Below are 24327 nucleotides of genomic sequence, written 5' to 3' on the forward strand. Positions count from 1 at the left end.
CCTGAGATTCCCGCGAACGCTATAATAAAAAGAAAGAGAGGGGAAAAAAAAAAAAGAAAAGAAAAAAAAAGCCCCGCCTGCTGAGCTGCGCGGAGCACCCATATGTTCTGACCACATGTTGCTTTCTCCCCGCAGCTCCACATGAAGATCCACGCGGCATATGGCTCGACTAAGGACATCTCTGTGTACAGCTCCATCAGCCTCCCGCCCACGCACATCTACATCGTTGGCCGACCCACCAAGAAGCTGCAGAGCCAGTGTCAGGTAGGAACCAGCTTCTCTGAGCCCTCCTGCACGGTCAGAAAAGCCCCGGGCCTCCCGTGGGAGGGCAGTGGGAGTTTGTCCTGGCCACCTTGGTACTGGCGACAGACCTTGTGTTTGCAAAGAGGACAGGGACTGTCCCATGTACCAGGATGCACCAGCTCCATGACTTGCTCATCACCACGTACAAGCTGAAGTGTTCGGCTGCCAGTGTCTATCAGGGAAGCGCGTGCGGTCCCTCTAACGCCTGCCCTCGCCCCCCGTGTCTTGCAGTTCATCACGGAGGGGTACGCGGCCCACCTGGCGCAGCTGGAGTACAACCACCGCTCCCGCCCCGCCAAGAACACCACGCGCATGGCGCTGCGGAAAGGCAGCTTCGGGCTGCCCAGCCAGACCGAGTTCCTGCGCAAGAGGAATCACCTGCTGCGGACCATCTCCTCCCAGCCGCTGGGCGCCGGCGGCGGCGCCGGCCACCGCCCCGAGCGCACCCAGAGCCAGTCCGACAGCGACAGGGAGAGGGACAGGGAACGCAGCCAAAGAAGCATGAGCATCGCCACGGGGTGCTGGGGCCGGAGCGCAGCGTCCCGGCTGGAATCTGGCCTCTTGGGGCAGAAATAGCCAGGCCAGAGCCAGCGACTGTCGGCTGTAGCAACCAGAGGAGAAAACGAAAGGGAAGCGGGACGAGGCCGGCGTTATGGGCTGGAAGGGTAAATATGGTGCTACTCTAATAACATCGTGGTATTCCAGGAGGAGATGGGATGTTTCCCACGCAGAACGTGCAGGCCTTGCAGCGGGAGCGTCGGGTGTGTGCAGCAGGAGCCCAAGGAACAGCTGGAAATTAGGGGGGAAAAGTCTCCAGGTCAAGATCACGCTCTCTCCTGCCTCCTTCTTTTATCCAGGTTTAGTGACTGTAAATACGTGCCTCCTCACCTTGTTAGCCATCGCTCCGACACGCGTGACCGAGTGCCGTCCTCAGAGCCGCAGGAACAGGGGACGAGGCTGGGGGAACTTGCTCTTGGTTGTCGCAGGAGTCGGACTGAGGTGCTCTGCCGGCGCGGGTGGCTTTGGGGTTCGATACGCATGCGGTTCCCGGCACAGGCAGCCCCAAGCGAGGGATCTGTCGCGGGCTGGGCCAGGCAGAGCGACCAAGAGCTTTACCTGTACAAAGAGCTTCAAGTTCAGCCACTTTCTCGAGGAGTATGTGCGGTGGCAAAGCGTAAAGAGAGATCGATGCTGTTGGTAGGGGCAGAATGTCAGCAGATTCACGCCCAAGAAAGTGGGGTCGTTATTGTTATTACTGTTATTTTTTTAAAGAGACGTTTTAGAAGCCGATGGAATTTAATGCATTGACCTATTATAAGAAGAATACGAGCGATTTCGTTTGAGCTGTTACAAACCTCAGACATTTAATTTACTGTCTGTTAAAGTTTCCAAATATTATTGCTCTATATTATTTCCAAAAGTAACCACCATATATTTGCAAGCAGCTGAAGGCACTCAGCAGCTAGATTGCGTTACAGTTCTCATCCAAGTGCAGGGTCTGACTCTCTCAACACCCTCCTCTGAAATGTTTTCTTCTTCCCAGGTTGTCTCCAAGTTCAGTAGCAGCTTTCATGGGAATTAGACTCGCTTCTCTGACCTGTAGTAGTTACTGAACTGTAAAACCTCATTGTTTTTTGCACTGATAATTTTTAGAATGGAAACCTGTTACCATCTCATGTAGCTACACCTACCTGTTTGTAGTGCATGACAATGAAATATTGCCAAGCCAGGGTGTGTATATGTATACATATATATACACACACGCGAATATATATGTAGTACATATATATACACATATATATATATATAAATTTTCTGTGCAGAAGTTTTTCCAGCAGTAAGGAGACGGTAAGGAAGGGTGCCAGCCAAGTCGGGCAAGCTTAAGAAAAGGCCGTATCTTACTTTTCCCGGTGCGCAGCGGCTGTGCCCGAGGCGGCGGTTGGCGTGCTGCGGCGGGCCGGGAAGGCGCTCGCTGCTTTCCAGCACCCGCCGGCGACGCTGGTGCAGCACGGGAAGGGGAGCATGTCCCTGCGGGAGCCGGGGGTTGCCAGAGAGCCCCTCGGTCCTGGCAAAGGGCCAGCTCCCCCTCTGGCACACGCCGGGCACGGGGCAGGGCGACGTCCACCCAGGCGGCCTGGGGGCCCGTTCAGACTCCAGTCGGCCTCTTCACATGAAGGTTTTATAGTCCTACAGAGGTCCCTGGCTTAGTGCTTTCCTCCACCACGGTATCCTGTCTTTATATCACTTTCTACTTACGAGGATCTTATTTATAACAAAGATTTTTTAGACTGGCTGCTTCATTTTGTTAACCGTTTCGATATGAAGTGCAGGACGGCCGCACTGAGACACGCAGCACTGTGAACACCGCTCTGCTCCCCGGCTCCGGGCCGCAGTGGGCAAATCCAAGCTCCTCGGACACCGCAGACAGGTTTGGTGCGTCCGGAGCGCTCGAGGGTGCGAGCGGGCACGGGCCGTGCGCTGGCGGCACAGGGCCGGCGCTGAGCTCCCGGCGGCGAGCCCGGCCCGGCGGCACGCGCAGTGCGTCTCCCAGGTCCAGCAGCCCGACTGCAAGATGCTTAGCCACTTCTTTGATAATTGTTCACTTACAGAACGTACCTGAGGATTTTCGTTACTGAAAACCGACTTCCCTTTCTGCCAGCTCAGCTTAGCTCTCTTCGAATGTACAGCCAGAGCTTTCTGGGTTCAAAACCAATGTGAATTGTCCCAGCTTTCTGCTAGTCGAATGCTGTATCGAGCAGTTGCCATCTGAGTAGGAAGCCAAGCCACAATCCATCCCATGAAGTCACCAAACCACGTCACTAAGTAATTCCTGCAAATTTGGATACGGCCTTTGCAAAATTCAACTTTCCTCTGAAAGAAGAGTCCACAACCAAGGCATGATCTGTACATTTTCCAGTGCTGATGAGATGGATGTTCACATTTTCTTATGTGTAGATAGTGTAAAACAGAGGCGAATGTAAATGTTCAACATAAAAAGTGGATATATAAAATTGAAAGTTATTTATTTATGTAGAGGAAAAAATGTCTGGAGGGACTGGAACCTTCAGGGTTTATTAATATTTAAAAATGTAGCTTTTTTTGTTTCAGGCATTATGTACAAAGCAATTATTTTATGGACCAAGTTTAATGTAACTGTCAATGAATGCAGAAGTGCAATATTACTCTCACCTCTCCATCACTCCATGTTTCAGCAGATACTAACCAGTCAGCCTGACAATCATAGCACCTCCGTCTTCATCCTCTGTTGAGCTCCTTGAAGCTTCCCCAGGTCCCTTCTTTGCCCCCCGTCTGTTGCCATTGTACGAATTCAACACGGAGAAGCAACTGTGGAGCAGGACTTTATTGCTGCAATAATACCAGATGACGTGGGTGTAGTCACCAGGAAAAATGCCCGTGAGTTTTCTCCACCTACTTGGTCCATCACAGTCTGCATCAGTCTATCTTCAGCCACCCCCATCTGGCACTCATCTATCTGAAGCAAAGATCAACGTACTACTCACTCCAGGAACAATAGCAATAGTTTAACTCCTTGTGTTTATAACCTGTTTGTTCTGACGTGTTTGGGAGAGCAATGCATGTGAGCCGATGCCTTTCCAAGCGTGCGCAAGAGGATTCGGTTGAATTCCGTGAGGGCAAGATGAATGTACACTCCATCCTTGCTAAAGGGGCACTGTCAGGTTAAAGACCTAATTTATCTTTGTTACAAATAACTTGTTTGCTTTGACCTGAAAGACTTATTAAAAGTTTCTTGTACTGCTCCCTGTGGCTGTTGTGTGGGTAGCCAGCACGGCGACTGCTGCCGGCGGCGCTGGTTCTGCGCAGCCCGCGGCACCGCACACACTGCACCGCACCGCACCGCGCTGGCTCTGTCGGGGGTTCTGTTTTTTTTTTTTTTTTTTTTTTCCAGTTGTTTCCATGGGAATCAAATTCTTCTGTGGAGCTCAGATTTATTTATTTATTTTTTAATATAAAAAGCTGCTTTTTATATTGAAGCATTGGGCTAGACGTCTTACCTGACCCTGTCCCTTTAAAGCCTTTTCAAAAAGGAAAAAGGACCCCGTGCATTCCCATCCTGTTTTCCTGGTTTTGCTCGCTCACTCAGTCAGATGAGGCAAAATTCAAATACCGAAAATGTTTACAGTGTCCGACGCGCGAGCCGAGAGGGTCGTTACCGCCCTGCCGCCGGCCGCCGCGCTTGCTGCAGCAGCTCCTTCTTCAGGTATCGCCGCCGTTTGCTGCAGCTGCTCGTGGCGCGAGAAGCCTTACGGTCCCTCTCTGCCCTCAGCACCCTCTGCCTCTCGATAGCCTCGACGGGCAATTTTATATTCAGCGATGTTAGTTAGCTTTTATTTATAAAAGATTGCTTTAGGGGTACCAGAGGGGTGGAGGGAGCCGCCGGCAGGCATGCCGGAGGGCGCTGGGCACCGGCGCGCAGCCCGTGCCGTGCAGCCGCCGCGCTCGCGCGTGACGGACCTTCCGTGCGCCCTCCTGCTCCTCCTTGCTGCCAGTGCCTCGTCCCCGCGCCTGCGTGTGCTTTGTGTACGGCGTCGTCGTGCGTGACACCCATTAAAGACGGGGGAAGGCTGCTCGCTGTCTGCTTTTTTTGGGAGACGCCAGGAAGTCACAAAAGCCCAGACGTGAGCAGGAGCCACTTTAATGGAGTTAAAGCAACGAACAGACCCTGGAGCCCCCCCCATGCGGATCAGTCCTGCAGGACACACTTGTCCTTTAGCCACCACCTTTTTTCCTTTTTTTCCCCCCCTTTATAACATTTTCTAGACTTAGGATTTTGCAATGGGGAGAAGACAGCAGCCATTTGCCGCAGAGCTGCCGCGGCCCCGCGCCCCCGAGAAGGCGGCAGGGAAGGGGCGCCGGCGCGTGCGGGCAGGTGGAGCGAGGCAGGGTGGCCGCGTCGGTTTGGGCCCCCAGTCCTGGGCGCAGCGGCACGGCGGCTCCCCTCCGAACGGCAGGGGCGAACGCGCGCGGGTCCGTCAGCCGACAAACCCCAAAAGCAGCCGGGGGAGCCCGGGGCAGGGGCAGATCCAGCCGGGCAGCGGCCGTCAGCAGGTCCGGGAGGGCAGACACGGCGGCCAGCTCCGCGTTTTGCCCCGTCCCCGGCACGCATCCTGCCCGCGGGGTGGGCTCCCGAGGCCCCGCACGGAGCAAGAGGGAGGGGAGCCATTGAAGTCTCTCCTCCCTGTGGATAACTTACGGAGCGGATGGAGGCTGCCCGCAGGATGGCGTCCCGGCGCGCCGCTGCCTGCGTGGGTCCAGCTCATCGGCGCGGAGGGAACCGGCGGCGTCCCGCGGGCAGGACGGGGCTGGCGCCGTCACTGCAGCATCCCCGTGCGCACCTGAAAGGCCAGCCCGTCCCCACGGGTGGCCTGCTGCGAAGGGACAGGGGGACGCGCTCGCACGCGGCCGGCGCTGCCGAAGGCCCGCGGGCACCCGCCGGGGCTCGGCTCGGCTCCTCCGGCAGAGCCGCCGCGGGGTCCCCCGGGAGGCAGGACCAGGCCCCGGGGCGCTGCAGCCCCTCGGCTTTACCCCCGCAGCCGCCCTGCCCCACTACCTTGTTGATCTCCTTGTGTCGCTCCTTGCTGACGATTTCTTCCAGCACTTCTCCGTCGCCCTTAATAAGCCTGGAAGAGACACGCGGGGCCCTGAGGGCTCGTGCCAGCGGCGGCCGCCGTTTCCCCGCCGCGGGAGGTGCTGCTCCCCCCGCTTTCCCGGCTGCTGCTCCCGCCCCAGCTCAGGCACCGTGCCGATACGGGGCCGGAAAACAAAAATCCAACAGGCCAACTTGCTCCCGAGCCGCTCCGGCACCGCTGGGCACGTGAGCACGCAGGTGCTGCCCACGGCTGCGGCGCTGCGGACGCGCTAGCGGCTCTCCCGGGCTGGCGCGCCGAGGTGACGCCGTGCAAGCTCACTGACTGCCCGCTCCCGAAAGCTCTACTAGGTGTCTCAGTTTTTGGCCAAATGAAGCTTAACTGGCACCCTAGGCTTTTCCATTAGTCTCCTGCTGGGATTAATGCCAGTGCGGCTGTGGAGCAAACACCCCCGGTAAAAGGGTCTCCCGCCATGCTGCAGGGGCTTTGCTGGCAAGGGCAGCTCACCAAACCCTACCAAAAAAACAAAAAAACCTTTTTAACCAAGTTTGGGTCTGCTCCTGGCTGCCCAGGAAACTGCGGAGCTACTCGGAAACGGGAGCCGGTTTCGGCCTGAAAGGCAGCCGGCCTGGGGAGCACCTTGCCCCAGCAGATGCCCAGCTGTGCCGGAGGTGGCTCCCGCCTCCGAGCCGGCCGCGGATTTAATTGCCCGCGTGACGTGCCTCCCGGTGAAGTGACCTTCGCCGCCCGCCTCCCCGGCCCCGCAGGCTGCCTGCTATTTTAAGGCTGGACTTGTCATACCCAATTCTCTTCAGCATGATGTTTTCCCCCTCGCTGGGAAGATGCAGTTTTTAATAAACTGGGTCATTTCTATTTGGCAGCTAAACGAACTTCCGTTTGACTGTCTGTAACCCCAAGGGAAGCGTTTGCCCCCGGCCCACTCGCACGCGGGGGGGTCCCCGGGGCCGAGGGTGCGGGCGGCCGGCACCGGCGCGTTTCGGGTCTGAAAGCCAAGCGCGTGGCGCAGCAGGGCAAGGAGGTGTCCGGCGCGTCTCCGCTTTGCCCCCGGCTGCCGACAGAGGCCCCAGCTGTCCGGACGCCCGGCGGCTCTAATGTGCACCATGCGCACTTGGTGCTGCACCGAAGGTCCTCAGCACCTGGCAGGATCTGGCCACTGCCGGACATAGGGCAGCAGCTTCGCCCTGCCTATAAAGCTCAGCCCGTCTCACCCCGCAGCAGCTCTCCCAAGCAAAGCCACAGAGATCTTTTTATGCCAGCTCTGGACTTTCTGGGCCACGCTGGCCTGGTGGGGCTCTGCATTTCTCCTTCACACCAACAGCCCGACCGGCAACGAGAGCCAAGGGCAGGCGGCCCAGCGCTCCTACTGAGGGTGACGGCTCCCAGGGGAGCTGGCCGGGCACCGGGTGCCTGCGGATCGCCCATCTCCCTGCAAAGCCAGCCTGCCTTCTGCCACGCTCCCCTGCCCACCAGCCTGCCCACAAGCCACCGGCAAACGCAGCTGGTTCCTGGTGTCACTAGTTTGCCTGGTTTTATCCGGAGCGCAGAGCTCTTCGGGGCGGTAAGCCCCCGGGGAGAGGCCAGCCGGCACGGAGCTCCCCGCACGGCGCCCCAGCACAGTTTGGCGATTCGGTGCCAAACGTGTCACTTCCCCGTAGGTTACGCTAGGTCTGACAGGATGGGACCCGCGAGGGACCGGCTCAGGCCCTCGCTGCTGCGGGGGCCCTGGCTCCGTGCGTGGTGCTGGGTGCTGCTGACCTGCACCCTCTGGGCTCCCCCCCCCCCCCCCCCCCCCGCCCTGCTGCGGACGGGGACGGACAAGCTGCCTCCGAGCAGGCGATGGTCTCCGCTCCAGGGGACCGTACCTGGTTCTGCCCGTTTCGGGATCCACGACTCTCCTGATGACACTCTGCCTCGCGTCCCATTCTTCCTTCGTCATGGGCTTCATGGCCTGGATTCGGGATTTTTGCTCGTCTGTCAAAACTGGAATGAGTCAGTTAGTAAGAACCGAGCTCGTGGGGCCAGCGCCCGCCCGAGGGGCGCAGGCGCGTCTGCGGCGAACAGCCACGGACACGGCCCCGACCCCGGCGGCGCCCGAGGAGCCACGATAAACCAGGCAGAGCAACGTCAGCGCCGTGTCCTCAGAGGTGGCACCAGCTTTGCCAGCTTGTTACTGCCGACCACGTCCTTTCATTTGGCCTCTTTGTTCCCAGCCCACATTTATAAACTAGATCGAAACACTTTAAAAATTAATCAGTGAATGTGGCTCCTTATGTTTACTCAGCGCGGCTTGAAGAGGCCAAGGTACGTAGGAGGGAGGGAATAGGGGGTTCCTCTCCATGGGCAGCCCTGCTACCCCCCGGGCACCTCACGTGGATCCCGTAAACGGCGACGCGGGCGACGCTTTTCTGCCCTAGCGTAAGCGGGAGGGAAACGTGGCATCACCTGGCCCGGAGTCCACCAGCGCCTCCTTCTGCCACTGCTCCAGCGAGGGGCCGGGCACCGCTTCCTCCTTGGCGCTCTCCTCCTTAGCCCTCTCCTTCGACTTCTTTTTCAGTTTCTTTTTTATCCTTTTCTTCTTCCTCTTCTTGTCCTTCTGTTTCACTTGCTTCTTTTTGCTGTGCCGCCTCTTCTTTGGTTTGGCATCGCTGTCGCTGGAGTCGTCAGAAGAGGAGCTGGAGGATGTCGAAGACGAGGAGGAGCTGGAGGAGGAGGATGCTGTCCCAGAAGACGACGTACTCGCCTTCCTCTTCTTTTTGGCCTTGCCTTCTTTCTTCCTTTCTGCAATACACGAGAAGAGGCAGAGATGCTGCCCACCCTCCACGTTTCATGCCGCCCCGCTCTCCCAGCCCGGTGCCCCTCTTGCTTGAGCGACGAAGCCCCTAAATGCCTGGCGAAGCCCCCAGTGTTGAGACGGCACCAATCCAGCTGAAAGCAGGGATCCTCTCTCCTCCCTCCCCCGGGGCCCTCGCTGGGCATCTGCCCCCGGGCGACGCGGGGAACGGGGGGGGCTCGCCGGCCCCTACCTTCCCGAGCCGACGCCGAGCCGGACCCGCGCCGGCGAGACCCGGAGCTCCGCGTCCTCGCAGGAGAGCGGCTGCCCCGCGGCGAGTCCCTGCTGCTTCTCCTCCTTTTCTTCTCCTTCCTCTGCCGTCTGCTCCGCGAGCTGCTTCGGCTCCTGCTCCGGGATCGCTTCCGGGCCCGGCTGTGAGCCATGGCGCCTGGGGCCCCCTGCGGGCACAGGGTACGCGTCTCCCGTCAGCCGCCCGCTCCCCCCCTTGCTCGAAATGCTGAGAGCAGGCCCGAAAGGGGAAATGGACTTTTAACACTCCAATTTGCTTTTAGAAAGCAGGTTACGCGTTGAACCGGCACCGCCGGCCAGCGGGCCGCCAGCAAGCCGCAGGCCGAAGGCGGCGAGAGGCGCGCGCCCATTAAATTAATTAATTAATCAATAAAAAGAGGTGCGCGGCGGCGGCGGTGGTGGCGGGGGCGCAGGGGCGCGGGGGCAGCGCTCGCCCACGGCCGCCTGCCAGCGACGGCGTTTCATCACCCGCGTGTTCGCCACCTAGACGCTCCCACGCAGGGCCACGCGCTGCGCGGAGCCCGAGGGCTGATTCGCTTCCAAGGTGGAAACTTCGATCACAATAAATAGATAAATAAATAAATAAATAAATGACGGTCGGGGAGGTGCAGAGAGGTTTCTGGGGAGGCGGCGTTGGCGGTGGGTGAGCGGGGGCTCCGCGCTCCCGGCAGCAGCCCGCTTCCAGGTGAGGCCGGCGGCGTCTCCCCGTGCCCCGGTGCCGCAGCCCCGCTCCCGGCCCGGCCCGAGCCCGCGGCCACCACCGCTGACACTCTCCCCCACTGCGGTGAGAGCCCCCCGCAGCCCAGCGCTGGCCCCCTCCCCACCCCGCTGCTGGGAGCGCCCACCGTGCACTGGCCCCTTAAGAACCCGGCTCAGTGTGTGCTGGCCCTTTAAGAACCGGGCAGCATGCACTGGCCCTTTAAGAGCCCACGAGCGGTGTGCTGGCCCTTTAAGAGCCCGGCCCAGCAAGCAGCCGCCCTTTGAGAACGCGGTTTAGAGTGCGCTGGCCCTTTAAGAGCCTAAAGTGCCGTGCGCCGGCCCTTTAAGAGCCCCGCCCCCGCCGCCTCCGGGCCCGCCCCGGGGTGTCGCCACAGCGCGCATGCGCGCCCCGCCCCGCCCCCCTCGCGCCGCCGGCCCCGCTCCCGCCCGGTCTCCCGGCGGGGGCGGCCGGGCCCCGGCCCCGCCGCAGGTAAGGGACTCACCGCGGACCCGCCCCGCCCGGCTCCGGCACCGGCACCGGCACCGGCTCCGGCACCGGCACCGGCTCCGGCTCGGGGGGACCCGCCGCCGGCCCCGCGCTGGCCTCCCCGCTTCCGGCCGCGGTGCGCGGCGCCGGGCGGGCAGCAGCGGCCGCGCGCGTTGGTTCCGGGGCTCCCCGCGGCCCGGGCGGGGCGGGGCGGGACTGAGGCGCCGAGGCACCGGCTGGGCGTCGCGCGCCGCCTCCGCCGTTTCCCTGGCGCGCGGAAGCGCCGCCTGCGCCTCGCGGCCCTGCCTGGGAGCGGCCTGCGGGCGGGGGGGCTTCGCTCGGCGGCCTGGTGTCCGTGGCCCGCGGTGGGACGGGGGCACCTGACTCCCGGGAAGGGCCTCAGTGGGAAGGCGGCTCCCCCGCTCTGAAAGGCGGGTCCTGCTCAGGCGGGTCCTTGCCGCCGTTGCAGGCAGGAGGCGTCAGTGTCCGGATAAACCTGCCCGGCCTCTGTCTCTCGCTTCCCCGTGCAAGCGCGAGTGGCTTCTCCAGAGCGGCGGGGAAGCTCGGCTGGGCCCGCGTCTCGGTCGCCATCCCTCGCTGATGGGTTTAGCCTGAGACCGACTCTGGCTAAGGGCGTGTTGAGGGTTATCCCAGTTTTACAAAGAGGGAAACTGAAGCGTGAGTTATGAAGTGATGTAGTAAGTGAGCAAGGGATGGGAACACGAGCCAGTGCCGTGACCTCCTGGCTCCGCTTTTAAATGAGAAGACGGAGATACTGGTCCATCCCAGGGCTTGGCCTGCAGAGCCATTTGTAGCTGGCCTTTGCTGCATCCAGGTGCTAGACAAAAGAAGGCTTGGGATGGTATTTCTCTTTCACTAACTTAATTTTCTTGACCTCATTCAGATGCAAATAGGAAATGTTAACATTTCCTGCTGGAAGAAATTAAGACTTCATGATTGGTTTTCCTGATAGAGAAAGCAGAAAGGAAAAAAAAAAAAAAAAAGCCCTTTGGTGCTGACTGTGGGGTTCAGTGCACAAATATAATGGACACTTCCCTTCCAATTTTAATGAGTTTTGCAAGTGAAAAGCTAATCAGCACTGTATGCTAACAGCATCTCCAGCCAAAATTACAGCAGATCTGCTGGGAAGGCTTAAGATCAGCACTCTTTGAGGTAATTATACTGGCACTGCTCACGTAGCCTTTCAAAATCATTGATTATGCTAAGTCCATACACTGTAATTATTGGAGTTGAATAAACGAATGAAAAGAGCCTCCTAGAAATGTAGTGGTGTACGTGTATATCAAATCTATGCGATTAATTTTCTACAGAGCCAAATGCAGAAGCCAAATCAAAAGATATCTGGCATCTTTAATTTGTTTTGTAGATGAGTCTTCTCTCTGAAGCTCTGATTTCATGCCCTCAACTAGCTAGCAGTGGGACAGAGAGAACACACGATCCTCTTAATGCATTAGTCACCAAGGGATCTCAGTGCCAAATTAAGGAGTCACAGGCCTGCCTGCCTGCTGTGCCCAGGCTGAGATGGTTAATTTATATTGCCACCTGTTCATGTACCTAAAGGAAGGGAATTAACCATTTAGGCTAAGACTGCATGCTCTTTTCCTCTGGAAAGTTTTGCTATGTTACATAGACAAAGCTCTGGGAGCTGCCTCTTCTAAAGCTGATTTCTGCTTGTTCAGTTGAGGTTCACAGTATCTTTGGAAGTGAAATGTCTGCTCAAAAAGAGCTGGTAGAGTCCCCGAGAGATGCTCTCCACCACCCTATGGGATCAGCTCTCCCTACATTACTCTTGACAAATGTTTCTGAGCCTGGACTAGGTAAAGCTCCAGCAACCTCATTGCTGTCTAGCAACAAAAGGCTCTTCCCTTTCATCTGGAAGAGGACACGAGTCCCTGCAAATAGGAGAGGAGCAGTAATTGTAGGACTTTATTGTATGATTCTTTTCCATTTACAGAGGGACCCACAATGCTGCTGTTGGCACAGAGGTCTTCACAAAGGCCAAGCAGCTTTGGTCTCTCTTGTGTACCTGAAAATACTTACACAACCTCTGCAGTGAATCAAAGTGTTAAGGCCTTTTACATCTTCCAGACATTCTCCAGTGCCCAAGGCCGAGCGCAAGCCCAGGCTAGCTCAAGTACCAGCTCTTCAGCTGCCAAGCAGCTGGCTTCCCTAACCCCAGCAGGACTGGTTTTGTGTTGTTTCCCCAGGTGACAGCTACTTGTTACATGACTGATGCATCCATCAAAGAGTCCATTCACATGGTCTGGGAGGTCAGAAAGCAACTTTAGCCAGCTCAGCCTGGAGAAACCATACTGTGCCATCTGCTACCACAAAGAACAGAGATTCACAGTCTCAGGCATATCATCTTCAAGGGTCTCTGTGAACCCATCTCCAAACCCCTCTGCTTCCACCAGGTCGGGTTTCTTGTTGCACATGGGGCAAAGCTGGTTGCGGACGGCAGATGACCTCATCCAAATAATGAGGTTCCAGCGTTCCCCGGAGGCAATGGGAAGTGCCCCATGGATGTGCCCTCCTCGGTGTAACAGCCCTTGGGTTCCCACGTGTTCGATCTCTATGTACTTTGGCACAGGGGTGGGATCCTGGAACAAAGGGAGGCAGATACCGCGTTACACCAGAAGGTCATTGGCAGGACAATGCTCAAGCAGTTGCAGCTTTCACTTGCCACCTTCTCACCCACAGCACTCAGCAAATGAAATGGAGAAGACTCGCTGCAGCTCTGAAATGCAGTCACTCTGCGGTGACTTGGCAGCAGTTCAGTACAACTGTTTGCAAGTAAGACATAGCCAGTACTGGATCCAGAGGGAATTTAAACACAGAGTTTCAGTCAAAAAAGCTGGTTTATTGGTGTATCAGTGTTATTACCCCTCCCTTGCCAGGATTCCCCTGGTAATAGGGGCCATAGATTTAAATGCCTTCCGTTTCTCTCTCCGCACCTTCCTGCTCATTATTTTAGCTGTGGAAAGATGGGTTGGTTTCTTTCACTCCAGTTTCTGCTGTGATAGTGGTCTATATCATCTCTTTGAATTGGCTGCAATTAGCTTAACTATTGAGAACTTTTTCTGTAGCAGAAAAAGCTCATGTATAATCTCTGCATTTAAAAAAGGAGGGGAGAGGGCAGAGTGGTTTTGACTGTCAGGAGTGAATAATATTTTTGTTGTTTGTTTTAGATTAGCCAGAAGTTGACTAACTTTTCTTACTGGCAACTCCCTATTCATTCTATTTATAGGCTTCTCTAGCCAGAAATCTAAACTACAGTTGAAGAATTAGAACAATTAGAATTTTTTTTCTAAGAGTTCTAATTAATAACGCCCCTTTTTACACAGCTACTCGCAGCTTCCTGAAACACAGTTACAGGTTTGAAATTGGGGAGGGTGGCAGGGAATAGGATCAGGGTGCAAATTAGGAAAATGCTCAGTACCTGGCGGAAGTCCCCAAAGTACAAGTTGCCTTCTGTGAAGTCTTTTCCCAGCGAAATATTTAAGGTGACTTCTGCATTGTCATAGTGAGAGCTCAAATCCAGATCTTCATGCAGTGAGTACTTGACCACAAACGCTTTGTGGCTGTCCAGACAAGCACCCCCCAAGTCAGGATAAAGCAGTGCCGTTATGGGCTGCAGGTATTTTTCACGCAGCGGTGTGATGAAAGTTTCGTCCATCCCAAGCTCATTTAGCAAAACCTGTCCCAAAGAGAGAGGAGATGGGAACAGCTGACCAGCAACTAGGTCGCATCTGCTGCTTCACCAGAGCTGCTGCAGAGCTGTGTCTTATTCTCCAGCCCTGCTACTTGCTCAGATAAAAAACTGAAGAGCAAAGGCTCCAGCTACACACAAAGGAATGAGGGTAAAGGTGGAAAGTGATGGTGAACAGACAGTGAGTACAATCAAAAATTGAGTGTTCATTTAAAAATAGAGTCCTTGATTTTAAAAGGGTATTGCTTAAGTAAAAGGTGCTCTTTGCTCCAAGACATCAGCTCCCATCCCCTTCCCCTGCTTTGTCCTGTCCTTTTGTCTCTGGACAAGGAATACACGTTCCCTCAGCCCTTTCACTTGGAAGGAGGCTATACTCAAAGTAGGCTGTACTCAGATTATGTATATTTTTGAGGGGAAAGGCATGTGAAGCAAGGAAGTAAACAGTCTGCTCATGAATGCTCCCCCTAAAGAAGAACAAGAGCCAGTGAGTCCTACCCCATAGTTATTCATTGTGTTGGGCCTGCCTTTAGGCATGTCTGACTGCTCAAAGTTCTCCAGCTCATCGACAAAGGCTTGGCAGAACTCCTCTGTGAACACCGGGAGTCGATAGATCCTCTTATCTGCCAGGAGAAGGAAGATACCGCTCGGTGGGGAGAACAACAGGAAAAAAAGTACCTGGCTGTCACACTGTCTGTGTAGATGGTGTTGACATCAGAGAGAAAGCAGCACCCACACGCTTCACCTTGTGCTCGGGCTGCTCAAGGGGCTGGCACCATTCCTGGGACAGGTTCTGGGATGTATCTGTTGTCCATACCGGCCCTTTGCTTCCTGGCTTTCCCATTCAGTCAGAAGACCTGGCACTGATTTAAATGCCTGCTGTAGGTGCCAAGGAAATGCCTCAAGAAGGTCCACAAGCTCTGGAGGGAGGATACTGCATCAACAGTGCAAATACAGCCTCGTGGATGAATGGGAGTCAAGGTCATTTAGGGGATGGGGGGATTCACTTGCCTGGTGCCAGCCTTCTGGGAGGGCCCCAAAGGTCTGTATGGGGGAGAGAGGGCTCAGTATTAAGGATATAGCTTAGATAAAGACCGCATGAGAAGGCTGTATGCCTGGGAACCATGCCTTGGACAAATAACCACTGGGAGCCCTGAAAATACACACTTGTCCCTTCCCACTCCCTTGTTGCCTTGAGAAAAGGGGGCAACTTTGCAGCAGCTTCCCCTCTACATTTTTATAGTGTTTCTTGTAGGGAAAGAGCTTCATGGATGCCACCAGGGAAACAGTAAACTGAGATCTCTTTTAAAAAGACTGAAATCTAGACTGAAAATACTCCAGCTCTGACTAACCAAAGGGAATTGTCTGAAACAGTAAAGCACTTGGGGAGGGGAAAACCAAGCCCCCAGGCTAATAAGGTTCCTTCAACAGGCTTCCTTGGGAGCTCATGGTACAACCAAAAAACCGGCCCTGCTGCAGGTAGATGTCTCTAGTGAGACATCAGCAGACCGGGGCTGGAAAACCAGAAAACAGGATCTCATCTAGAGTGTAGCTGCTGCACGCTACTGCCTCTCCAGAGACTCTCATCAGGCAGAAAATAACATCCTGCTTGTTTTGGTTGTGTATTGGAACTCAGATATTGAAGACAGGGCTTGAAAATAGCTGTCATCACTGAAGTTGCAGTGTCACACTGGGAGTTCATTGCTGCTGATGGGTTGTTTCCTTTACCTGAGAAGGACTCAGTGTACTGCAGGAGGCCGTCGAGATGAGCATCTGGTGATGTGCAGTATCTCACGATTTCTAGAAACTCTGGGGCCAGGAATGAATCCTTGCGTCAAGAGGAGGATGATAAAAATACACAGAAAAACAATTAGCTCATGCAGGCTTTTACAGCCCAACAAGGAAACAGACTTTCAGACAGCCATGGGAAACTATGTAGAGTCCAGGGACCAAGGCTGATGGCCACACTTGGGTTATTTATACGACAGCAAATGCAGAATGTTACTTGTGGGTTTTTTGGTGGTTTAGGTAAGCTGCTGCTTGCTTACATTCATAGGTGTTTCTAAGTATAACTGGCCAGATTTATCCTTGGCACGATGGGAAAAAAGCCTGACTCGCATTATGGACACATAGCAGGTAAGCGCAAAGTCATTCCTAACAGAGTTAGCATTTTGCCATGGCCTAGGCACAACAGAGCGAGCAGGCTCTGCTGTGAATGCTTCCCCACAAGACTGTGACAGACAACAGCAGAACTTGCTACTAGAGCATCACGGAGCAGGAAGTCTGTGAGAACTTGTCTGCATGCCACTGCTGATCTGTGGTAACTACCCGGCTGGGAAGTCTTTGGTCTTGCAGACATAACGAAATTCAAACCAGAGCAGCCCACAACAAAGAGGGCTAGCTTGCATTCGTCTGGGGTGTGTACGGGCAAGCAGCCTGCTGCCGCCCCTCAGCTGATACCCAGGAACTTGTCTACGTTAAGCCCCTAAATGCTGATTTCTGTTGGCTGTTCCTGAGACTCTGCTCACCCTGTTTGCTGTGGTGAGGCTTTAGGCCTAAATTACCAGTGCTATTCTGAGCCCAGTACCGGGTGCTGGGGCAGCTTTAATAAATAATTACTCTTATCTGGCTGTAAACCAGGCAGAATCTTGCCTGGAGAATATGCTAGGCTGTGACAGTCATTTTGCTTTTAAATCAGTCCAGCTCCAGAACTGTGAAGGATCCTGAGAAGAGGGCTTCCTATTGCAAAAACAAACTTTCTAGCAATTCCTTGGGTGCAAAATAGATTCCATACATACTGTCTACCTGCAGAACGTACACTTCTGGGTGCTTTGGTTTGTAACACTGTGAAATGATGGCTCTTCGTTCCACTGACTGATGAATTAACTGTTTTCTTCTCTGCACTTCTGCCTCAACCTGGAATAAACAACAGGGCATCTTGTTAGACAAGCAAAGCCTGGCTGCATCTAACACAATTCCAGAAACTTGCTCAGTGATTTAAGCCAGCTATTTTTGTTCAGGGCACCTCCAGGAGACAGAGCTTGTGTGCCTTTGCTTTTCTGTAGTCAAGACAAGGATAATAAAGCTCTGAAAAGTCAAGTGCCTAAGAGGGATTTAAGACATGTTCCCACCAAGGATATCTTAAAAAAAAAAGACTCTAAAGTCTTTCCATGAATGTGTCAAGCGGAGCTGTGAGGTTTTGACCCTTTCAAGCATTCTGACACCCCGTGAATTGCCAGCTTACGCTTTAAGAGTCTGACTTATGTTCTGGCAATATAATCATTGTCCAAAATGAAGACACTTACTAGAAGGGAGACAGAACTTGTCATGAAGGGATTACTACTAAGTGTTGTGGGGACAGGCCAATCTGTCATTTCAAAGGAAACAGCTGTAATAACAGCTGATTCATGCAGTTCTTCCTATTTAATAAACTCTTGTGAGATTAGTTTTAACATTCCCTAGCCAAAAAAAAAAAAAAAAAAAAAAGTGAAATTGGAGCCAGTTCTGTGTCAGATCTCTGTCCCAGGCCTGCAAAGCCAGGCAGTTGAGTAGCCCCAGCCCCCTCCCTCCCCTCCTGTCCGAGTGCTCTGGGGAGAGTTCCTGCTGCATGCCTGAGGTGAGGCAGTGCTGCCTTCCTTGGCAGACCCTACCTGAACTCCACAGGATCCCTGGGTGAAAGCTGCCATCTCAAGGCACTCTTTAAAAGCAGCTCACAAAAGAGGGGATGGGAGAAGAACCAGAAAACAGCTGGGAGCCAAGTGACTAAAACTGATTAGGGAGTAGTGCGGGAGTCCATTATCATGATGTGCTGAATTATAGCGTTTACTTTCAGCATGTTGTCAGCAAATGGCTTCCTGACAACATCCAGCCCTGGATTTGGGCGCCAGCATGGAATTTTTGTCTGTGGTCTCTCTCCAACACACAATTTGTGTGAGGAAGAAGCAGGGGGAGGCACTGGGAGACAAACCAGGGAAGCGTGTGTCAGTTCTGCCTGGCCTAGTGCCTGCCTCTGGCTTCAGCGAGTCACCTTGGCTCTCTTCAGCAGTCAGTAAACTACCAGCCCCAAACACTGTCGAGTCCAGTCCACCAGTGACCTGTAAATGCTCCATATAAACCGAAGGATCTGCTCAGAAGGAAACCTGGATGAGCCGCTCACTTTTCCGCTCCCAGGCAGCCGGCAGATCCTCTCCCCCCCCTCAGAGCTGGTAAACTGCGATTCGCTGAGGTAAAACGCACATGAAAACCGAGGGCCCGGCCCGCTTTGCAGGGACGCACGGGCAGAACTGCCTTTACCTCTCTCAGCACTGCTCCGAAGTCCTCGTCGCTCCTGCAGCCGCGCTCCCGTAGCGCCTGTAACGAACACGCGCTGTCACAAACCGTTTCCCGCCTCACGAATGCGCCCGTATAAACTACAGGATTTAAGGAAGTTTCCAGCCTGGGTTCTGCGGCCCCGGCCCGGCTCTGAGGTACCGGGCGGCGGCCCGCGCGCCTCCCCCCGCCCCGCGCCGCCCCGCCGCCGTTACCCGCCCGTGGTCGCGGCGGAGCTGCCGCTCGTCCCGGTACCGGACGTGCAGCCCGTAGCGCCCCACGAACACGTTGTCCGAGAAGAAGCAGGCGCAGGCCAGGAACGGGCGGGCCGCGGACATGTTTCCCGCCGGACGCCAGCGGCCACGGGCGCGCGCGGCGCCGGTCCGGCCGCGAAACGGCTCCGCCGGGGAGCGCTGCGCGCCGCTTCCGGCCGTGCCGACGCCAGCAAGGGGGCGTCGGCAAATTCCTAACTGGGTGAACAAACGAGGGGGCTTGAAACTTGTCCCTTTTCTCCCGTTTCTATGCATTTTTGGTGACTTCGAAGGCGTCGCCAAGCCAGAGTGTGCAGCGATCGCAGCCCGCTCTCTGCAGGGCAGGAGAAAAATCGCTGCCCCGCAGCGCCCACACGCCCCGATGCGCGGCGAGGCAAAGGAAGCCCGGGCCTCTCCGGTCGCTGCCGGCCCCGCGGCGCTGACTCGGCACCGAAGAGGACGGGGAGTGGCCGGGGCTTGGGCTTACCACAGGGCGAGCACGGCGGCGCCGCGGGAGAGCCGCGCGGGGATATTCGCAGACGATCCCTGAGCGCCTCGGCCCCGCCCCCCTGCCGCGCGTCAGCCGGCGCCGCGGCACCGCCCCTTCCCCCGCCCGCCGCGTCTGGGCGTGGGCGCGGGCGCGCGCGGGCGGGCGGCGGTTGGGCGCGCGCCGTCAAGCGGCCGTTGGGCGCGCGCCGGTGGCGGTTGGGCGCGCGCGGGCAGGGGGCGGGGACGCGCGCGGCGGGTGCAGCCCCGGCCCCGGCCCCGGCCCCGGGGGCGCGCGGCCCATGCTGGCCATGGACTCGGCGCTGCAAGTGGCCGAGGAGGAGGTGGTGGCGGCCGAGTCGTGCGGCCCCAGCAGCAAGTTCGAGGACATCTACCGCCTGCTGGCCGAGGGCTGCTTCCCGCCCAGCTTCTGCTCCATCAAGAGGAAGAACCTCAAGCGCTATGCCCAGAAATTCGTCATCGACGGTGGGGGCCCGCGTGTGGCGGCGGAGGGGGCCCCGTGGGCGGAGCGGGCACGGGGGCGGGGGGGCGCGGGGCGGAGGTGCGTGGGGACAGGGCCGCCCGCCCGCACCCCTGAGGTGACAGCAGGTGTCCGTGGGCACGGGGACCTTCCCCCGCTCCCCGCCACACGCAGCTCTCCGCGGAGGGGGGGCCCTGGGAGGTACCTTTGCTGCGACCAGCTGCCTCCCTCATTCCGTGTTCGTGCCTTTGGCGCGTGGCCTTGGTCGCCGTGAGCTGGAGCAACACCAGGGCCCAGCAGGGTAGGCCGTGACTGGCCTCTGGAGACCAGGGTGACCCTGTTGTACCAGAGGGTTTTGCTCAGCCCTGCGTGCAGGAAAGAGGTCCTTGGGTTTATCTGGGGATAATTCGCATTTAGCTGCTTCTCCAAAAGTATTGCAGAAGCTCCCAAGGCAACAGTCCCACTTCGTTGTCTCTCACCGTTTTTTCCCACTGTGAACATGGCCCCTTACCTGGGACTGAGTAGCTGAAATGCCTGTGAGAGCATGTTGTTTTAGATAAACTTCTCCAGAGTGGCTTGAGCCCGGCGGTGCGCTGTGGAGCGATGGCTCAGTTGACAACCCGCTCACCTCTGCAGGTGGCTGCCTCTACTATGTGGGACCCAAGAAGGAAGAAAAGCGCGAGGTGATTGTGGATCCTGAACGGCGGCGGCAAGTCTTTCTGGAAAGCCATTTCACTGAAATCGGGAACCACCTGGGCCAGAAGAAGACCGTGCACAGGATTCAGAGCCGGTACTACTGGCTGGGGATTGTGAAGGATGTTGTGGACTGGGTAAGTTTAGAGCATTGACAGTGTCAATGTCAGAAGTATCTCCCGGGATGTTCAGGCAGGAGTCCCAAATGAGCAGCTAAAAGAGCCCTAATGCAGGGATGATGTCGTTTCTAGTGCCTGTTGCTTTGAAGCCACGCACTAAGTAACTCTGCAGGTGAAACTGTTGGAACGGCCTGAGGCAGCTGGATAGATTGGATGTCTTTCTCCTGAGCGTCAGGAAACCTGCACAGGTAGGCCTCCTCACGCAGGGCAGGCTTGGCCAGCATGGGAGCGTGGGATTGTTTCAGACGAGCGTGGTTGGGTCTAGCTTTGGACACACTGGATTCCTGCCAGAGCTTCTCACTTTCCTAGACTGTTGTAGTGGGAGGAGGAGCTCGGTGTTTCCACCAGCTCTCTTTGGCTGCTTCTGCCTCTCCTGTTGTATTGCCAAAGGTCCCCTGCAGCAGGGCTCTGTGACACAGCGGGGTTTGAAGGAGGGTGGTTACATTGCATGGTCCGAGCAGCCCTCGCCCCTCCAGCATCCCAGGGCTGATGATTTTCTAGCTAGTAACAGCAGTGTGATGTTTGTTCCTCACACGTGTGTCACTTTACACTTCGTAAAACTGTTCTTTGTCATGTTCTAACCTGCATTGTGTGATCACACTTCCCAATTTTTGTCATCAATAAACTTTACCTTTGTACTTCTTCTTTTTGTGTTAAGGTTATTAAGACAATCAGTAAATTCAGCCCCAGAGCTTAGCCTCCAGGGTCTAGTAATGACTGCTCTTTAACCTCTTAATCTCTTTCTTGATATTTCTCCTCCTGTGACTTGTTCCTTTTCCTTTAGATAATTTAGCCTTTCCCAGAGTTCCCTTACTAATTCCCATTAGCTCCAGCCTGAGTGTTAAAATACCCTAAATGTTTGCAAAAAGCAGGATGAGAAGTGTCTTAGCTGTAGGCCACACTGAAAAAATTGGTTATTGTGTCAGAGAAAGCTGTCTGGTGAGTTTTGTCAAAGGTGAGCTGTGTCAGCCTGTTGCGTTCTGTCTCATTTTTCTCATTTCCCCCTGTTCTTACTGGGCACAGGGAAGGGGCTCAGGTGTCCTGCCCCACTCATCCATTCATAATGGTCCAGGCTGAATCTGACAGAATTTGTCAGCATATTTTAAAGTCTTTTAATGTGATTCCCCCCCACACCTTTCCAGATCAAAATGTGCGAAACATGCCAAAATGCAGAGCACAACAAGAATGTATCGCGGAAAGCGAGGCCTGTCAAAGTGGAATCACCCTGGGAAGTGCTGGGATTAGACATTCACGGTGAGTGCTTGCAGCTGACAAACGGGCTCTTCAAGGCTTCCACGCCAGCCGTCAGGAAGCGTGGCAGGCTTCAGGCAGCCTGTGAGTGAAAGCTGCCTGCGTCTATGATGAGGAAGTGCCAAGGAGGCCTCAGCAGCCTACCGAGGTGCAACCTGATCCACGCGATTGGCTCTGCTTCCTCCCTGCGCATAAGGGGAGTTGTGGACGTGCGTTGCTGCCCAGAACTGGGACCGTGATGGGTGTATTTTTGCTGACAAATGTCACGGAAATGTACTGGCCAAATGACATTGCAGAGCAGGATTGTGGTTGTTTTCACAGTGATCATTTTGCTGGGCTGGGTTATTACCTTCCTCATTTGGGTGTTATTATGGCGTTGTATTGATTTTTCTTGATGATTGTTTATGCAGGACCTTTTCCTGAGACGAGCCAGAGCAATACACATGTCCTCACTGTGACCGACTACTTCACTAAGTGGATTGAAGCTGTTCCTCTGCAAAAGAAAGATCCCTTATCAGCGGCTAAAGCCCTGGCTACAATTTTTTACAGGTGGGCTCTTTTGTTGCTGGTTGCATTGTACCTCTGCAGAGAGACAGGGAGCTTGGGACATGTGTTGCAGAAATACTCCATGTCCACAAGATGGTTCCCTGCAAGAGCAGGAACTCTCCCTTCTACAGGCAAGCCTATGCAATGCCTCTCAGTTCACAAAGTATCTGGAAAGAACCTCTTACCCTCTTGTTTTTAGGGGTGGGGAGAAAGACACAGAAGTAGTTCTCTGAGTAGCTTCAAGGCCAAGAGAGTTGATGCCCCAGTTCTATGCAGAAGCTTTAAACCATTCCCTGATCCCTCCCAGAAAGTTTTTATTTTGCACTCACATGGTGCACGTCACCACTGAACACTGTGGAAAATGCATGTGGTCAGTGGAGATTTGCATTCAGAGCAAGACACCGCTTGTTTCCTGCTGCCTTATCATTCAAAAGCAAACAGGCTTGGCTATTTTGGAACAGGTGGAGCCAGCAGACCCCTCTCTGCTCTGGGGGAGCTGAGATCATGCCTGCTGCTTTCGCACTGAACTCCCTTGGAGGGCCCCTGCCCTTTTTCATCCCCTTTTCCATGAGGCATGAACTCTACCCTGAGACTGATGGAAAGCTGGTTGTGTGTCCTCGTCTTTTTGTTCAGGTTTGGAGCGTCCAAGAACATTTACACCAGTCAGAGCTGGGACTTCTGTGAGGAGGTGAGTCAGGTGCTGGAGGGTCCAGGGAAAAGCCGCAGATCTTGAGCATTTTCTTTTGGGCAGGGAGTCCCAAAGGCAGAGCCGCAGCACGCCGTGTGCAGGGTGCTAGGGGCTGATGCCACTTTCTCCCTGCCCCAGCCCTGTCGCAAGCAGGGGATGACTTGCCAGCGCTTTCACTGCGTTAGGGATTTGGGAGCTGTGGTTCTGTTGTGCAAGTCCTCCAGCCACACCTCCAGAGCAGCCTCTCTGCTCTGCAAGAAAGGGTCCTGTGAGATGATGTCTGTGAGCTTCCTGCCCTACCCTGTGATTAGCCCAGTTTCCCAGCGCTGTGGAAAGCCTCAAACACAGAGATAGTTGTTGCAAAACCTTTTGTGGGGCTCTGACATTGCTGGGGAGCTTGGCGTACTCCCAGACCTTCCTCCCACTCCATTCTCAGGCCTTCAGGAGGATTTCTGCTCAGTGTGTTTCATTAGAAGTAGTATAGAGTCCCCTCGCTGTAACCATGTGACTTAAAGGTGACTTAACCACATCCCACTGACTACCTGCCTACTTAACATCATTCAGGGATCTGTAGTAGGAAGGCACAAGGGTTTCAGTTCTGACCTGGTGTTTCTAGCTGCCCCTGATGTGTCAGTGCCAGAGCCTGTTGTTTTAAGGCACTTAGAAGTACATAGAAGATGGGCTCCCAAACCTGTTCCATACCTGCTGCTCTCCATGGTAGCCAGGCTGCCAGTGCAGCTCACTGCTGAGCAGCGTCTCCTGGGCCTGGGCAGTGCCGCTCTCGTGCTGTGGAGGCTGTTAGCTGACTGCCGCTGTGGTGCGAACCCACCTTGTTCTTCGGTGGGCATAACCCCCTGCCTTTGCAGGTCAGCCGGCATTTATGCGAGCGCTGGAACATCTCACAGATCCTCACCCCTGCAGACCCTGCAGACTGCGCGGGCCTGGATGACCGCAGCGCCGAGGTGCTCAAATCCTCCATCTGCAATGTGGTGAACGAGAAGCCCAGTGAATGGGATGCCCACCTTGATCCCGTGCTCTTCGACTTCCGCACCTCAGTCAACTCTGTCACGAAGTACACCCCCTTCTTCCTCATGTTCAACCGATACGTGTGCCTATCATCTGAGGTAACCTCTTGATAAAGGAGAGTTGTGTAGGAGGTTTGTCCCTGGCAGAGTTACTAAGTAACACCCAGATATCTGTACCTTTACCTTGCAGGTGGATTTTGTCAAGGACTCTAAAGAGCAGGGGGCTGGCTCCGGTAAAGCAGACATCCTCCCACCGTTCACAGCCGCAGTTCAGGAGCAGCAGAACGCGGTGAAAGAAATTGTAAGTCTTGCAGTGCTTTGAAATCATTCTGCAGGCCTCTGAGCTTCCCACAATGTCCCTTGCAGCAGGCTGTCTAAGAGCCACCCAGGAGGGATTTGACCATACAGGTATCATGTGAAAGCACATGCCTGCTCACACACATAGAGACGGCCCTTGGCTCCATCTGTCCAGACAG

The 24327-nt window shown here is 55.3% G+C and overlaps 3 protein-coding genes across 7 annotated transcripts in view; 1 reads left to right on the top strand and 2 right to left on the bottom strand.

Moving 5' to 3' along the window:
* The window catches only part of PITPNM2 (phosphatidylinositol transfer protein membrane associated 2), a 136464-nt gene extending 132382 nt beyond the window's left edge, over positions 1-4082 (top strand). For 3 of the 4 annotated variants that reach the window (XM_013958662.2, XM_067306810.1, XM_067306811.1), the window contains 3 exons: positions 136-264; positions 535-968; positions 3519-4082. In XM_013958662.2, the coding sequence (XP_013814116.2) occupies positions 136-264; positions 535-879 (474 nt within the window). In that variant the 3' untranslated portion in view covers positions 880-968; positions 3519-4082. Of the gene's footprint in view, positions 1-135; positions 265-534; positions 969-3518 lie in introns of those variants that run through there. The other variant, XM_067306812.1, reaches the window with a different exon arrangement.
* Positions 4083-4960: 878 nt separating this feature from the next.
* ARL6IP4 (ADP ribosylation factor like GTPase 6 interacting protein 4) lies at positions 4961-10357 on the bottom strand. 2 transcript variants are annotated; one of them, XM_067306815.1, is made up of 6 exons: positions 10233-10357; positions 8975-9179; positions 8394-8729; positions 7814-7931; positions 5894-5963; positions 4961-5711 (listed from the first exon to the last, which is right to left on the bottom strand). In XM_067306815.1, exons 2-6 carry the CDS (start codon positions 9162-9164, stop codon positions 5655-5657), a joined length of 771 nt encoding a protein of 256 aa, XP_067162916.1. In that variant the 5' UTR covers positions 9165-9179; positions 10233-10357; the 3' UTR covers positions 4961-5654. The 2 variants fall into 2 exon arrangements, with proteins under 2 accessions (XP_067162916.1, XP_067162917.1); XM_067306816.1 differs by lacking the exon at positions 10233-10357 and adding an exon at positions 9876-10028.
* A 1793-nt stretch (positions 10358-12150) lies between these two features.
* Positions 12151-18723, bottom strand: OGFOD2 (2-oxoglutarate and iron dependent oxygenase domain containing 2). Its single transcript, XM_067306814.1, has 7 exons — positions 18467-18723; positions 18237-18293; positions 16749-16859; positions 15672-15771; positions 14442-14566; positions 13677-13934; positions 12151-12837 (listed from the first exon to the last, which is right to left on the bottom strand). Exons 1-7 carry the CDS (start codon positions 18587-18589, stop codon positions 12562-12564), a joined length of 1050 nt encoding a protein of 349 aa, XP_067162915.1. The 5' UTR covers positions 18590-18723; the 3' UTR covers positions 12151-12561.
* Between the last annotated feature and the right edge of the window lie 5604 nt (positions 18724-24327).

This window comes from Apteryx mantelli, chromosome 17, assembly GCF_036417845.1.
Source record: "Apteryx mantelli isolate bAptMan1 chromosome 17, bAptMan1.hap1, whole genome shotgun sequence".
Classification (NCBI taxonomy): Eukaryota; Metazoa; Chordata; class Aves; order Apterygiformes; family Apterygidae; genus Apteryx; species Apteryx mantelli.

Coding starts and splice junctions, on each gene's coding strand:
- ARL6IP4 (XM_067306815.1), bottom strand. CDS start 9,164: ATGGCTCACAGCCGGGCCCGGAAGCGATCCCGGAGCAGGAGCCGAAGC. Junction 7,932..8,393: donor GCTGGTGGACTCCGGGCCAG/GTGATGCCACGT, acceptor GACTCATTCCAG/TTTTGACAGACGAGCAAAAA. Junction 5,712..5,893: donor GACACAAGGAGATCAACAAG/GTAGTGGGGCAG, acceptor GTCCCTTCGCAG/CAGGCCACCCGTGGGGACGG.
- OGFOD2 (XM_067306814.1), bottom strand. CDS start 18,589: ATGTCCGCGGCCCGCCCGTTCCTGGCCTGCGCCTGCTTCTTCTCGGAC. Junction 18,294..18,466: donor TCCGCCGCGACCACGGGCGG/GTAACGGCGGCG, acceptor TGTTCGTTACAG/GCGCTACGGGAGCGCGGCTG. Junction 15,772..16,748: donor CAGAAGTGTACGTTCTGCAG/GTAGACAGTATG, acceptor TCTTGACGCAAG/GATTCATTCCTGGCCCCAGA.